This window comes from Echeneis naucrates, chromosome 13 (assembly GCF_900963305.1).
Source record: "Echeneis naucrates chromosome 13, fEcheNa1.1, whole genome shotgun sequence".
Classification (NCBI taxonomy): domain Eukaryota; kingdom Metazoa; phylum Chordata; class Actinopteri; order Carangiformes; family Echeneidae; genus Echeneis; species Echeneis naucrates.
This window is the reverse complement of record NC_042523.1, coordinates 4,140,518-4,156,606: the sequence shown is the minus strand read 5'-3', so window position 1 is coordinate 4,156,606 and position 16,089 is coordinate 4,140,518. Positions and strand designations below refer to the sequence as shown.

Here is a 16,089-nt window from a genome sequence, read left to right as displayed (position 1 = left end):
GCAGACCCCGTGTCTACCCAAGCTTCACTATCAGACTGGAAGTTCAGATACAGTCCTTTGGTGTGACCTTGGCGACCAACTACTAGGGAAGTTGCGGATGAGGTTGACAGGCTCACCACAGCAGGCTCCACATCACCTACATGAAGAATGTTGCTGCAGACCACTTCAGTCCCCTCCTAATTATAGCTGGTTGTTGTGGTGTGTGCTTGGGGAGTTTGAGGGCCATTTGCTGGCAGGGCTGCTTTGAAAGAACCGAAGAAAAGCATCAAGGACTCGTTCCTCTTAGGAACTGTGGGTAGCCATGTGGGGCACACAGCTGGAAATCTGAACCCCTCTCACTGAGGGGCTACTTCCTGCTCTCATCAGCAAATGAATGCCTCCCAAACCAGCTCTCCAGCTCCAGGGTGTGGAGCTCCCAGTGCTCTGTCCACACACCTGCAATGCTTTTCAAGTAACAAGCAGAGCACAGATATAGATCAGCCGCTGATCATCATGGAGCATCCTGCAGAGGAAAACCAGAGTTTTACCCAGAAGTTGGTGAATATGAGAAACCAATTTGATCAGACTCATCTTGGATGCGAAAACAGGCGTTTGGTTACACATTCACCACTCCAACTGAAATAATGAGCAATTGCCAATTTTATGTTCACATCTTGTTTTCAGTCAAATAATTAATTTGAAGTTAATTATTACTGTTGTTTGACTGTGAACTCCTAAAACTCTTGCTTGTGTGTGAACCCGCTTGATGTTGTGATGTTAACAACCACCCCCCACCCTCTCCCCCTCTTTTCTGCCCCCCCTCTCTCTTTCTTGCTACCCCTCCCTCCCTCTCTCTGGGATCGGTGGCAGTGAACGAGCAGCTTGCCTTGACACTGTTAATCCCGACAGGATAGAGTGAGGGAGAGGAGAGGCGATCATTCAGCGTTTAAAGCACCAGCATCCACCAACAAGACCCTGAGAAAAAGCAGAGGAAGGAGAAGTGATCAGATCACGCAGCAGGGTAAGGACAAACAGCAGAGGACAGAGGCATGTTGCTTTATGCATAATCTTCTTATTCTCTGTGTGTGACTGTTATAGTGCTCCTGACATGTATTTTTCTTTCTTAAAATATCAAAAGTAAATATAAGTCTTGAAAAATGTGTTGAAAAATAAGAATATCATAGAAAACACAATCATTTAATTTAATTTAATTTAATAATGCGTGACTCAACTGCTACTGCTGTGTTATAATAATTAGGTGCAACATGAGTAATCTTGTTTTATCAGACAGCAGTTTTGGACATGAGGGTGTCATAGCTGGAACTAGGATCATAGGAGGAAGACAAACACTGAAACAGGCAGATGCAGTGAGGTAGTTTTTAATAAAATATTGATGAATTCATGATGAAGCTGAAAGGACCACTTGCTGGAGTTTTGGAAGAAGAATGTTGTCCCATTCTAGCCTGATGTAAGATTTTTAGCTGCTGAATAGTTCCTATTGTTGTAATAAATGCAGTTTGCGGTTTAGCATTGTCTTGCAAGGCCTTCCCAGAAACCAGATGGAAGCATATGTTGCTCTAAAACCTATAAATACATTTCAGCACTGATGGCGCCTTTTTAGAGACGTGAGCTGCCCATGCCATAGGCACTAATGCACGCCCATCCCGTCAGAGATGCAGGCTTTTGAGCTGAGCACTGATAAGAAGCTGTATGGGCCCTCACCTTTTTACTCCAGAGGATGCAGCATCCATGGTTTCCTCAAATTTCAATTCGTCTGAGGTACTTACTTTATTGTTGTACAGCACTTTGCTTCAGCTGTGGTTGTTTTTAAAGTGCTATATAAATAAAGTTGAGTTGAGCTGACCACAGAACAGTTTTCCACTTTGCCTCAGTCCGTATTAAATGAGTTTCGGCCCGGCGATGACATTTGTGGATCATGTTCACACATGGCCTCTTTTACATAAAACTTGAACCTGCATTTGTGGATGGCACATGAAGTGTGTTCACAAACATTTTTGGTCTTGGCCTTTGAGCATCAAGATATCTCCAGATTTTGTAGAGCTTTTGATGATATTTTGAACTGTCGATGATAAAATATTCAATGTCTTTGCAATTTTACAAACATTATTCTGAAGGTGTATCACAATCTGCAGATGCAGTTTTTCACTGATTGGTGAAGCTCTGCCTCAGACTTGCTGCAATTGCACTTAATTAGTCAGAAAATATTCCTCCAGTTGTTTATTTTTAAACCCACCTTTTGTTACCCAAACCTTTTGGAGACATGTTGCTGCACTCAAATAGCAATTGGTATGTTGTTTGTGTTTGTGAAATGTTTTAACACAGATGCAGTCCACACACTGGTGTGGAGAGAGATACTGCTCACTTAAAAAAAAAAAATAAAAAAAAAAAATACAGCAAACACACGTTAGAAGCTGGAACACATTCGGTGAAAAGAATGTTGGTGAGCATTATTTGAACTGACTAAGTGATGGGATGGGGTCTTTCTGTGCAGCATGTACGTTCCCTTCTTCCACCCTGGCTTCCTCCCACAATGACAAGCATATTAGAATAACTGGTGAAGCTCAGCTTAAGTGTGAATGGTTGTTTTGTTTTGGTTGCCGTTTGGTTTAGCATTGTCATCCAATACTAAACAGATTCATATATGTATATATGTAAATATATATATATATATATATGTGTGTGTGTGTCTGTGTGTGTTTGTGTGAAACTGGGTCTTACAGTACGAGACTGGAAATTTACTTTGCTTGATAATTTTTAAGTCAGAGTGAGAGTCTCTTTATGCCTTTCTCTGTTTTATAATTTATTTATTTTGTGTGTCTTGTTTGCCAGTTTGGGTTCGACTCCACTTCATCTTTCCATCAATTTTCCTCATTGAACTTCATCTTCCATTCTTCTCTTCCTTTAAAGCATCCCTATCTGTTTTCATTTCTTTTTTTGTTTCGGTTTCTCTCTCTTTAAGCATTCAGTATCCTTTGCAGGATGTTTTACTTTAGCTGTGTTACTCGCATTTGGTTTGCAATAAAATTTGATATGTTCACACACACACACACACACATTGACTCTCTATCAATATTTTAGCATCTAATTACCCCAGCAGGGGCCCGTGACAAAGGTTGTGCATGCATGCGTGCGTTTTTGTGTGTGTGTGTGTGTGTGTGTTTATGTGATACTATTTCAGGTTTTATTATTAGATGTGTTTCATAGAAAAGCTCAGAAAGGGAGAGACACAAAGTCAAAAAGAGAGAGAGAGAACTGATGGCAGCAAACCAACATCAAAGAGTTTTCAGACAAATGGACGTATGCACATTTTAAGTAACTATGTGTTCTGCCTCTGCTCAAATTCTCCTAACCTCTAAATAGTGCAACAGAATAGCGAGAGAGCTGTGGCTGTAGGAGGCCTTGTTGCAGCAAAGTGGATGATGTGGAGGGAAAGGGGATCCCTGGAGACCAACTGAGCACTGCTCACTTTAGTATGGACTAAGACGTTTCACTCTTATTTCAGCATTGAAACCTTAAGAAGATGAGCTATGCTATTATAAGCTATTATAAGTGTGTACGTTTTATTTTGTTTGCTCTCTTGTATTGTACTGTGTGAGTCTTAGCCAGGTCTTCCTCCAAAATGAGAGTTTATCTCTCACATTAATTTTAGCAGGGATTTCCAGAGAATAATGAAGTACTGTAGTCTCACTGTGATTATGATTGTAATAGGAATGGCCTCGCGAAATGAGTCTAACTGTACAAGCCATTCACTTCCCACAGCTGTATGGCAATATATCAAATATGGCAACCTCAAGTCCAAGCCAACAAGTCCTCTACATTCAGCAATTTCAATGACAGAACACACACATACGCAAACACACAGAAAGTAATTGGGCTTATTACACAGTCACACAGCAATGTACTTTACTATTGCTCACTCATCTTCAACCCGCAACCCGCTGGAGCCAATCCCAGCACACATTGGGTGAGGGGCGGGGTACACCCTGTACAGGTTGCCAATTCATCGCAGGGCCAACACACAAGGACAAACAGACAAGCAACCACTCACACTCGCGTTCACACCTACGGTCAATTTAGAGTCTCCAGTTAACTTTTCATGCATGTCTTTGGATGGTGGGAGGAAACCCACGCAGACACGGGGAGAACATGCAAACTTCGCACAGAAAGGACCCAGGCCGGGAACCGGCGACCTTCTTATTGTGGAGCAACAGCGCTACCACTATGCTGTGCTGCCCCTTTTACTATTGCTGTTTTTGACAATTGTGTTGTAATAAATTTTGAAGCCCACGTTTTTCTTTTGCTTCAACATTTGCTCATTATTGATCTATGCAAGGATTTAAAACAATAAATTTATTCTTTTGAGAGATACCATTATATTTTGATTAACACACTGAGAATCTGGGACCCTTAGCAGGATACCAGCAGTAGATGAGCAGTGGTTTACTGGTAATGGAAGCAGAGGGGGGAATGACTCTGGGGTGGGCGGCTGAGAAGGAGGAGAGTGGATTGGGAGTGCAGGAAGCCAATAAATGGAAACAAACAGTGGAGAATAGGTGAACCACCAATGGAGACCGGCGCTCCTTCACAGGTGGCTTATGCAGTAGGAGACAGCGATGTAGCAGAAGTGAGCAGTTAGGAGCAGACTGGGGAAGAAAATATTGATTATTGATGAATAAAAAAAATAGTACTAATAATGAAAAAAAAAAAAAAAACTAAACAAGAGAAGACTCATAAGTAATTTTAGCATCTTAGAGTGTGACCACCAGTGCGGTATGCCTAAACCTGATTCCTTCAGGGAGCACACAGAGACAGACGGACCAAGGGGAGAAGACACAGGGACACCACAGGGAGCACTAAGAACCTCTGGGATCACACAGGGAACTTGTCTGGGTTGGTCCCAGCTGTAATGCTCTCAATTTCACACTTGCATTGTACTTGTGGAGGAAGATCTCCAGACTTTGCTGTTGCTACATTCCACCACAGAATGAAAATGTCATGTAATTCAAAAGGTGACTGTTCAGCAATTCAAGGGATTGCATTTTATGTGCATCTATAACTGTATCCAGTAGATGGAGCCAGACAAAACGGGAAGGATTTTAGTCAGTTGGAGTCCGCGCCTTCAAGAGGTCGTGTGTCCCTTTGTCATGAAAACTCACTCTACATTAGGCATGCATTGTCCAAACTGCACCAAATCGTGTATGATGAAAGCCTTGACCTGAGCACATCTATGTGCTCAATATTAAGTTGCACTTATAGCATCACTTGGTGATAACAAATCAAACAAATACTTAAGACTTCTCAATGCTTTGTGTAAATCTCTGACTTTTTGTCCAATGGTTTGGCTTTCATGGCAAAAAGTCCAAGGAGCAAGTGGCTATCCCTCCATATATATCCAAAACTTTAACAGAGCAAAATGAGCGCACAAAATTTCATGACTTGTGGCTTTTTTGTTTTTTAATAAATAAATCAATTTCAGATCTCCCCCTTCAAATACATACTCATCTTCTTCTCTCTGTTTTTCTCAGGGTCCGAGGGTGACTGCTGATGTCCAGTCACAGGAACAGAAACCAGAATTATGGTCATTTTACAACAGGTAAACACACACGTGTGCACTGTAACAAATAAATAGGGAGAGAGAGAAGTTCGTGTGAATAGTCTTGTCTTTAGTTTGTTGTGAAAATACAAGATTAAATTTAAAACAGCTATTCACTACAGTGTGGATAGTCTCTACGTAATCCTGTTAAACAAACGCACACATACACAAACACAGACACGCACATGCAAGTGAAGAATTGTAGGACAGGGAAAATACATGTTTGTGTGTGTGTGTGTCTCCATGCCTGCGGCTTCTTTGATACTTTGTTAATGCGTTGTTGATCTTGTCGGTCTTTCTGATTGACTAATCAATTCTGACAGCGTCCCCCACTTAGGAGGCCCAAATGAGTGGAGCCAACAAAACAAAAAGAGCTAACACACACATACACACACACTAACACAAAGAGATCAGCCTTTTTGCTGTGCGTTTTTGTCTCGTCACACTCTGTCTCTCCTCTATCAAGACTGTACAGAGTGTACGAAACAGGAAGTTTGCACGTGTGCCACTGGATCACACAGGACTAACATTCCCACAACGGATAATATTTGGCCTGCAGAATACTTTTGTAGCCATTTTAACAGAAAGTTGGAAGAAGACATTGATGGTACAATTGTTATTGAGTTTACAGAAAAAAAAAACCTTTGGATTAATTTTTTTTTTTTTTTTGGTTTTTGTGAAAAACCTTAGCAGCAAGTCGTTTTTTTTACTAACATGTTCACTCTTGATTCAACGAATCAAACCCAGGAAGTGTTCACCGTTTAGTTATTTATCCTCTTCATGCTCAGCATGATGAGGCGATCCTGACTACAAATCTTAACCAGGACAACTACAATGAACAGGAAGGGATCTGATTTGCCACTGGAGGGCAGGGGCACGAATGTACACCGTCTCAGCTTCAGATACACTACCCTCATCAAGGTAACCAAGGCACCAGTCAGGAGTTAAGCAAATTTTGAACAGTGATGCCAGTTTTCAATGCACATACACACACACGTGTGTGTTCACTGTTTTGATTTGCTCAGTCATGCATCTTCTGCTCATACTTCACTATCATTGGTGTCTTTTCCATTGTTTAGCGAAAAACGCTCCATGAATTTTGTTCAGCAGACAGACTCAGCGTGAAATGAACAGAGTGGAGCATTTAAGAGTGAGCATGCCAGATATTTACCTCAGACCTGAAGACAGAGATAAAGAGCGAATATTGGCCTTGGATTAGCTAAGGGGAAAATCACACCAATCCAAAAGAATGTGATGAATATTGTTGTACTGTATGTACAATGCTCATTTCATTTCAGATCATTTTACTGTCAGAATACAGACTATAAGATTAGAATTTGTCCTCTTTATTATCAATATTCAGCAATAAAATAATTTCATGAATACATTCTCAGTCTGCTTGCTTAGTTTAGCTTAGTCTTTATGTAGGCAGAATAGCAGCAAAATGTCAATGTAATTTGTTCATTTGAGCAGAAGAGCTGCTCTGTCTAGGTTTTGATGAGCTAGTTTTTTCACTGTCAAATACCAACACAATTTTTATGTCACTACATTCCCCCCACTGACCTTTTAACTTGCCTAAATTATCCATATAAATGCAAATGAGATGAGCTGGAGGCCCCTTTATTAAACATATGGCGGTTTAAAGGCTTTCTCTTGTCAGTCTGCCTCCGCATGCTTTTTATGTTTGGATTGATGTCACAGTCTGCACACACACACAAACCCTAACCCTGTACATATTAACAAAATATTGTGAAATACACTAGCCACTAATAGTATCACACAGTACACAGAACACAGTTTTAGTTGAAAAGCTGACTTTTACACACTCCAACTCCAAGGCCACCCCCCTGCATTTTTCCAACAAGACAGCTTCCTTAATACCAGCAGAGGGCAGACCTGTACCTGAAGAAGTGATCAGTATATACTTACTGTATCCTCCCCTGGAAGGAGTTGGTGTTACTTGAGGAAAACCTATTACACATTGAAGGTAACAAGACACACAGAGCTGGAGTTCTGGCTTGGAGCAAGTCTTTAGCCTCAGCTGAAAACATTATTGTTACTGTGAGCATCATTGTCACATTGGTGCTATTTTCATTTATCTTTAGGCTCTTTTCTTGAAAACACATGTTCTCTTGTTAAGTGTGAATTTTTCACACTTAACAAGATAAGAGAGATGACAAAGGGAAGTTCAAGGTTATTTTCAGTGTCCTCCTCTAGTGGTGGGAAGTTTGGATCTTTTTACAGACTCAGGTCTTTTAATCTTGTTCAGTAAAATGAACACATTTTTTTTTTTTTTTTTCAAGTAATTTGTTCATTTCGTTCATTGGAACCAGTGTGGAGCTATAGCTGTCATTTGAGTAATGACTGAAAAAGCAGGCTTTCAAACGCTGAAGAGCAAAACAGTTTGCTTCAGTTGGTATATAATACACAAGTTTGCATTTGTTAAACTATTAAGCACCCTTTTGGGCCATAGCCTACTGAAGTTGAAACTACTGATTACTTCATTTACTGGTAGGAGAGCGCTCCGCCTGTCTCGTCAAAAATTCTCATTCTATGATGGCTGTTCACTTTAGCCTACCTGGTCACTGAAGGCCCGGAATGTATGCATTTGTTCCATTGGGAAGGCAAATTTAACATCCATGCCATAGCTACATAGCTAAGGTTGACTTTCATGCTAATGTCAGATAGCACTCCTCACCAGTATTGGTCATGTTACTGCTGTAACCACGTGAATAATGAACGAAAGGCCCGAAGACCCAAAGTTATGAGTCATGAACGAATCAGCCATCAGCCAGCCACAGAGAATATGCAGCAGAAAGGGCAGAAATCAGGAAAAAAAGAACAAATCACTCACTGAGCTGACTCATTACTCCTGAGTAACGAGTAAGGAGTGAGCGTCATTCATGAACAACAGATCACTATCTATCTATCTATCTATCTATCTATCTATCTATGCATCCATCCATCCATCCATCCATCCATCCATCCGTCTATACGTCTTAATGAGGAACAGATCACAGGGGACTAAAGTGGAAGATAAAGACCAAATGCTACACAGAGGCTAAGTTGTAAAATTCCCAGAATCCAAACAGTCGCATCTTTCGTCATGGTTGCCGTTTGAACACTAAACAGGGCCTTCTGGACCTGGATCTGGTTCAGATCCTCTGTGTGGTTTCCTTACCTCACAGCTCACAGGAGTGACACTCTCAGGTGTAAGTGAATACCTGGATAATGCCTTGCCTGAATTATTTACCTGAAGAAAGAAATGATGAAAACACACACCTAATCCACCCAAGGCAGCGTGGGTATTACATCACTGATAGCAACACTCTGACTCAGTCTGGGTGATCTTACACAGCTATGTTTTACTGAACTCTGTGAATCTGTCCTGTTTATAACTGCGGCCTGTATGATCACAGGTTCAATAACATAAAGCCACAAGTTTAAAGTAGAGGTAGAAGTGGTTTAGGACCGATTCTTCCCAAAAAGATGGCGGCCTTTGCTTATAATATCCCATTTTATAGACAATGGCTTTTTCAATATGTAGAGACAACTTTTAGAATAACTGAACTGAAAAGTTTCCTTGAACAATGTTTTTAATATTTAAAAAGCTGATTTGACATAGGTGAAGATTTGGGGCTTTTTCATATGAACTCATGAGCTCACGTGCTACTCTGCTGCGCTGACTGCATGAGTGGGTCATGAAACACTGCATGGCTGTCCCCATTACAGTAGCTTTCAATGTCTGGTTAGTTGGCCTAGGGGGGTTTATTGATCTTTTAATGACCTCAGTAAAAAGACTCTTAATGCCTGCAGAAATGGATGTAAAGAGCCAATGCTGTCAAGAAAGAGACTAGACGGTTTAGAACCCGTTTAAATTCAGGTCACTGGAAAGCTTAAAGCTCTTTGTTAATAACATTTAACATTACCAGTGTATTATTCCCTTCCATTAGGAAGCTGGTATGAGACCTTTGTGCTCTGATGTATAAATATAAATGGAGAAAGGGATAAAGAAAAAGAATGAGGGGCAGAGAAAAAGTAAGACACCAAAGTGAACCTCTGTGTTGAATAATTCAGCATGTGGTTTCTGATAGTTTGCCATTGGCCCTGCTCACTCATGTTCGCTCTGACACAATGCCGTGTGTGTGACAGGTGCTTGGTGGTGTAATGTTCAGATGATTCAGTTTGCCAGACTATTTATTTAATTAAACTGACATGGTGTGTAACACACACTCAGACAGCCATTAATCTATAACACACACGCATATGCAGAATATCCTGCTTACATCTGATATTGAACAGCCAGTATTTTCCCCCTAGTTACTTCCTCAATGATTCCATCATAAAAATTAAAAAATAAAAACTGTGGAAACAACGGCTCTTTAAAGCACCTAAATAATCCTTTCCTGCCAATAATGAAAAGCCATTATGTGGGTTGTATTTGGTGTGTGAGTATATCCTGATATTTAGTCTGAACGGTTAGCAGTATTTGATTCTGAAGGGAACACAAGGACACTGACTTTTAATATTATTAGGTTGTTTTGTTTTTATTACTCTCATTACTTTTTACATTTTTTTTGTTGTTTTTTTTGTGGGTAGTAAGAAAGAGATATCTACACAGAAATCCAACACCATCAAACACATCTGAAAGGGGAGTGACATCTTGTTGCCATGGGTAACAAGGGAGGTTGTGGGATAACAAAGTGTGACAGGCAGAGAGCAGCAGGCTAGTCCAGAAAAGTTACCACAGTGGGAGCTTTAAACTGATAGTGGCTGGATTTTCTTGGATATCTTAAATCAGTTTCTTTCAGTGAGCTTATGATGAATGGGATAGAAGCTCACAAACTGGGATGCTGTTTTTTGTGGCGCTGTTGAACTGCAACTGATGTGAGATCAGCTTTCCTTGACTTCCTTTTTTGACTTCAGTTACATGGCATTCAGCCATTTTAAATTGAACCCAGGGATGAGAAACAGAGATGACATGTGACTGATCCAGTGGATTAGATCCTTTAAAGAATTCAACCTGTTGAACCATAAAGATTTGGAATACTTCACTCTTTTTTTTAAATGGATATTTTTGGAAAATGTCCACACATGCCTGTTAGGACCAAACAGCAGAAACAGAATTTGTAAAAGCGTTAGTTCAGTTTATGCACCTTTCTGCCTGTAGTTGATAATATTTGTGTGAAGACTGCTAACATTGGACATCACTGTGCACTTAAGTTAAACTGTGCATGAGAGGATGTACACGCGACGCAACTACACGGAACTCTATGAGAAAGATCAGGCGAAATGGGCGCTGATACACAACGTCAACACTGCGATGAAACACAGCACACTGTTGCCGGTATGCTGAAAGTGTTTGTTTGTTTGTATATATGTATGTCATGGGGTTTTTTTTTTTTTTTTATGTTTTTCATGCATCAGAAATCAACTATTAGGGGAAACCTTTCTCTTCAACTTAAAGTATGACTGTTTTGGATCAAGGAAAATTCTGAGACCTGAAAGTGGTGACACAGGTCTATAGTTCTCCATTGGTGTGTGGTCAACTGTGGACTTTTTATATTTATTTATCACGTGTGTGACTACTGGCACAATATAGTGGTATCTGTGGAGGTGGTTTGTAGAAATAGAAACAAGTGCACAAGACTAAAATCTACCAGTCAGAAGATTTATAAGATTTTCTGAACAGAATATCACACTGCACTATTTTGTGGATGTTGCAGCTTCAAATCAGACGGGAAAGGGAATAAAGGTCATCTTACTGCAGAATAAGATGACTTTATTCGACACACTGAATTATATCAATGAGGTCTTCAGATTGTTTTATCCTGGCCAAGATCCAGAGTTAAAATTATGAGTTAAACAAAGAAACTTGGATTCTTATTATGATCTATACCAACAAATATAAACTTTGAATAGGAAACTCAATCTGTTTTTCAGAATGAAGTCTTTCTGATTTCTCATGTGATGGTGCTCAATGTTTTTTTGTTTTTTTTTTCCTAACCTCGATTTAAGATGTATTATCGTATCTGATCCCAGTCATAATCCTGGATCAAGTTTTAATTCTCAATTTCTTCTCAGGGCGACTATGTCTGGTTGGATTTGAAGACTGGTCGGGAGTTTGAGGTGCCGATTGGTGCTGTGGTCAAACTCTGTGACTCTGGACAGATCCAGGTGATGGATGATGAGGGAAACGTAAGTGCTGAAACATCATGGGTTCTGTTTAAGCGTTCTTTATGTCAACTGGGACTACCCTCAATTAAATCATTTGAATCCCCACTTCAGTTTTTTTTTTTTTTTTTCAGGGGGGGTAGCTGATATTACTTAAATCTTCCAATTTTATAGCAAGGTATGATGTTTTATGAATAATTAAACAAATTCACAATTCAGAAACAGTTATGAGGGAGCTATATGACCCAGTTTTCACAATAAGAAAACTGATTTGGTTGTTGGTTTATAGGAATTATGTTGCCAACTTACAGGTTAAATTGTAAGGTTTTAAACGGCTTAACTACTGTAAATTGTGAAAGTCCACCTGTCCTCAAACACTTGGAGCTTTTGTTTTAGGTGCAAATGAAACTGTCTTTTTTTTTTTTTTTTTTGGTGTCCTGAGACTAAAGAGGTTAAATGATGCTTCTGTCTTCCTCTATAAACCACAACAACTCCCACTGCAGGAGCACTGGATCTCCCCTCAGAATGCCACCAACATTAAGCCAATGCATCCCACCTCAATCCACGGCGTGGAGGACATGATCCGCCTTGGAGACCTCAATGAAGCTGGAATTCTTCGCAACCTGCTAATCAGATATAGGGAAAAACTCATATATGTGAGTAAGGCTGTATTCATACCTGCATCAACAGGCTTCTCATTCAGATAACAGTACAGCATTTCTCTAGTTTTAACCAGTTTGAGACAACTTCTGCTTTGTGACTTGAAGTACCCATTAAAAGTAAACTGTGGCCATAAAAGGAGGCCCAGGCCAGCATCTCAAAGTTGGGCATGTTGTTCATTCTGAAACTTTTCTGCATAGCAGAGTAGAAATGTCGTTATCTGAGCGATAACTCCAACCAGTCTCTCTACTCTCCTCTGACCCATTCACGATGCATTTACACAAAGATGCTGCTCACTGGATGATTTTGGCTTTGCTACCATACTGAGAAAAAGCTCCAGAGACACACACACCAATGTCTCACAGTGACACACTGACTCCTATCTTTATTTATCCAAGTTTATGTATTGCACTTCTGACACAAGATTGGCCGAATGAATAATGAATAAGGACATGTGCAGGTGGCCCCAATGAAGTGCTGTGGTATATATTAGTAGAAGAGATACCACTACTCAACATGAAATCACAAGTTTCATTTAGCACTTTTCTGACTTATTTATCTGTACCCTATACCTTTGCTATTTCTCTCACAACGAACTAAAAGTACAAATGAAACCCAACACAGCTATGTTCTTTTCTACTTCCAAGTAGCATCTCCTGGATCTAATCTCAAAATTCTGCTGTTGATTGCTTCTCTGCTCTCATCTTCTCAATTTCTTGCCTCCATATTGTCTCTTTCTCCTCACTCGCTCACCCCCTTGCTCCTTCCCCTTCCCTGTTTGATCTGAAGACAAACTGTGGTGGCAGGGTAAGTCAGCTCCCAAACAGAAAACCATGGCTGGACAGAGATCCAACCCAAGCTATAAAATAGCAAACTGAATGTATTAGGTAGACATAATTAAGGCAACACTTGCATGACCTCAAAAAACAGCATCTTCAGCTATGATTCGAAAATGCATGCATTTTGCACTGATGTTTCCATAACACAGATGTAACACTGATAGCTGCAACTATCTGATAAAGAGTTGGACCCCGGCCCTACCCCCAGTGGATGGAAGAAATGTAAAATGGTGCATTCTCTGAAACGTCTTTTCCCCCTTTGAATTTAATTTGTCATATATAGTGCAAATGCACTCTATTTCAGCCTGTTCCAATATAAACAAAATTGGAGAGATACTGGAAAAATTAACAACATTGTTAAATTTATTTAGCAAAAAATAAAATATCAAAAAAAAAAAAAAAAAAAAAGCAGGCGAAGGCTTAGAGCAAATATTTCACTCAGATCATTTTTGCTACTTGGAGTTAATTTTTCAGACTGCGTTGAAGAGGATTTTTACATGTGACACACCTGTGTTTCCCGTCCCCCTGCTGTCCCGTATGTCCGAAAAATCATTTGCATGAAATTAAAGTAAACTAGCTGCAAATTTTCTTTGGGGCCTAGTTAGTACTAAGCAATAAGTTACAGACAATACAATAAATGATCCCTTTATCTGTTAATTACCGTCCTCCTCTCACAGACATACACTGGCTCCATCTTGGTGGCAGTCAACCCTTATCAGCTGCTGCCCATCTACACAGCTGACCAGATTCGCCTCTACACCAACAAGAAGATTGGTGAAATGCCACCCCACATTTTCGCCATTGCTGACAACTGTTATTTCAACATGCAGAGGAACCACCGTGACCAGTGCTGCATCATCAGGTAGAAGAAAGGTTAAATATGATTAGTTTTAGCCACACAGGCTGATTCAAAACTTCAGTCCGGAGTGAACCATCTTAGAAAGTATTGGATGAATTATTGTGCAATTTTGGCACAGGCATTCACAATCTCCCTTAGCTTTTCCAGTTGTACCATAATGTGTCATATGATCGGCTTCCTGCAAATGTCATGGGCTGCATGCTTGTGTGTGACTGTTGATAGTGGTGAGTCTGGAGCAGGGAAGACTGAGAGCACCAAACTGATCCTTCAGTTCCTGGCTGCCATTAGCGGGCAGCACTCCTGGATAGAGCAGCAGGTCCTGGAGGCCAACCCTATACTGGAAGGTGGGAACACACACACCCATCGAAGGAGTCATAGTTTTCTGAGGCCCAATGGCGCAATCAGTCAGTTTCAGAGTAGGAATACTGCTACAGGCTGGTGTGACCAACTTGCTCTGGATCTTTTATCTTAGAAAGGAAGACAAAGGGTGTCTTTGTCTCTCTCCATCTATGCGGTCCTCATGAGCCTCCAGATCCTCCATGTAGAAAACTCACAATCCCACAAAAACGTAGCAGATGATGCGTTATGTGTGAGTGGGAAAATTTTTCAGTCTCCAACCTCTTGCCTGAAATTGTTTGACACAATACCTTTTAACATGGGCAAACAACTTACTGGCTAATTTTTTTTAATGACATTTAATGATTTTAATGACATTTGCAGCATGTAATATGTTTTACAGGACCTTCAGCTCAGATTTCTTGGAAGATAATATTGATAATTAGGAGCTCTAACTTCAACCACGATTCATCCAAACAGTTTCCAAAGGTTTTTTATAATAGACAAGCCACGTTAAACACCCCCTTCATTCATCTACAGTACACAGTATACATATTGGCAAGGATGTAAGTAACAATAGACAGTTTCACTCAGAAGTCAGCATCCAGAGCCTTGAAACTGAAACTTAAACAAAGGGTGTCCAAATTTCTTTTTCGTAGGGAGGTCTTGATCTGGTAAAAATAAAGCAAAACTACAGAAGGATTCCTTGAAAATGTCCTCGCTTGAAAGTTCACACATACAGCTTTAGCTGCTGGTACATATAAGTTTAGCCATGCATTCATGTCATCATTATCACACGTTTCCATTGTTTCTCTTTCAGCCTTTGGCAATGCTAAAACAATTCGCAATGACAACTCCTCACGTTTTGGGAAATACATCGACATTCATTTCAACAAGAGAGGAGCCATTGAGGGAGCCAAGATAGAGCAATACCTGCTGGAGAAATCCAGAGTCTGTCGGCAGGTACAGCAGCTGTCCAAAGTTTACACTACTTAGATTTTTTTCAGTCATTCACTGAGGCTATAAAGAGTTTGCTGTTTTGTATTTCAATATTATATAATAGCATACTGTACTATAATCTGTACTCCCTCTGTAGTTGTTAAAGAGGCAGTTTTAGTGTTTCCAATTTAAGATTTTTTTTCTTATATAAAAATGGAAATGATCATCAGAATATTAATACATATCTTAGAATTCACAACTTAAATCTTAACTTTCATTTATATTTCATTGTATTACTGACGGTACTGTGGGACTTTATGCCTCTATTACCTTTTCATTTACATCCATGGACCATGGATCATATTCCCTTTCATGGCTTTTCTTCCATGTTCCATATATATTTCAGGGCATTGGACATTCCTCTCATATATACTGCATGGGCACAAAATACAATGGACTTCACTTTTCATTCAGTCTCTACGCTGTTATAACCTGAGTTTCACTAAAATTTTATTGGATCGTAAAGTTTCTTCTTTGGTTTTCCATACTGTCCTCTCCCTAGGCCTATGATGAAAGGAACTATCATATCTTCTACTGCATGCTGAAGGGAATGACTGCAGAAGAAAAGAAGAAACTGGGACTCAGCAAGGCCACAGACTACACCTACCTGACCATAGTGAGTAAAGTTT

General features: G+C 40.0%; 1 protein-coding gene across 2 annotated transcripts in view; it reads left to right on the top strand.

The window, feature by feature from the left end:
• Positions 1–5,575: 5,575 nt before the first annotated feature.
• Positions 5,576–16,089, top strand: part of myo7aa (myosin VIIAa) — a 48,972-nt gene continuing 38,458 nt past the window's right edge. The window contains exons 1-8 of one of the 2 annotated variants that reach the window (XM_029516750.1): positions 5,576–5,605; positions 10,833–10,940; positions 11,678–11,791; positions 12,271–12,423; positions 13,944–14,128; positions 14,348–14,469; positions 15,282–15,424; positions 15,963–16,076. In XM_029516750.1, the coding sequence (XP_029372610.1) occupies positions 5,576–5,605; positions 10,833–10,940; positions 11,678–11,791; positions 12,271–12,423; positions 13,944–14,128; positions 14,348–14,469; positions 15,282–15,424; positions 15,963–16,076 (969 nt within the window). The remainder of the gene's footprint in view (positions 5,606–10,832; positions 10,941–11,677; positions 11,792–12,270; positions 12,424–13,943; positions 14,129–14,347; positions 14,470–15,281; positions 15,425–15,962; positions 16,077–16,089) is intronic. The other variant, XM_029516751.1, reaches the window with a different exon arrangement.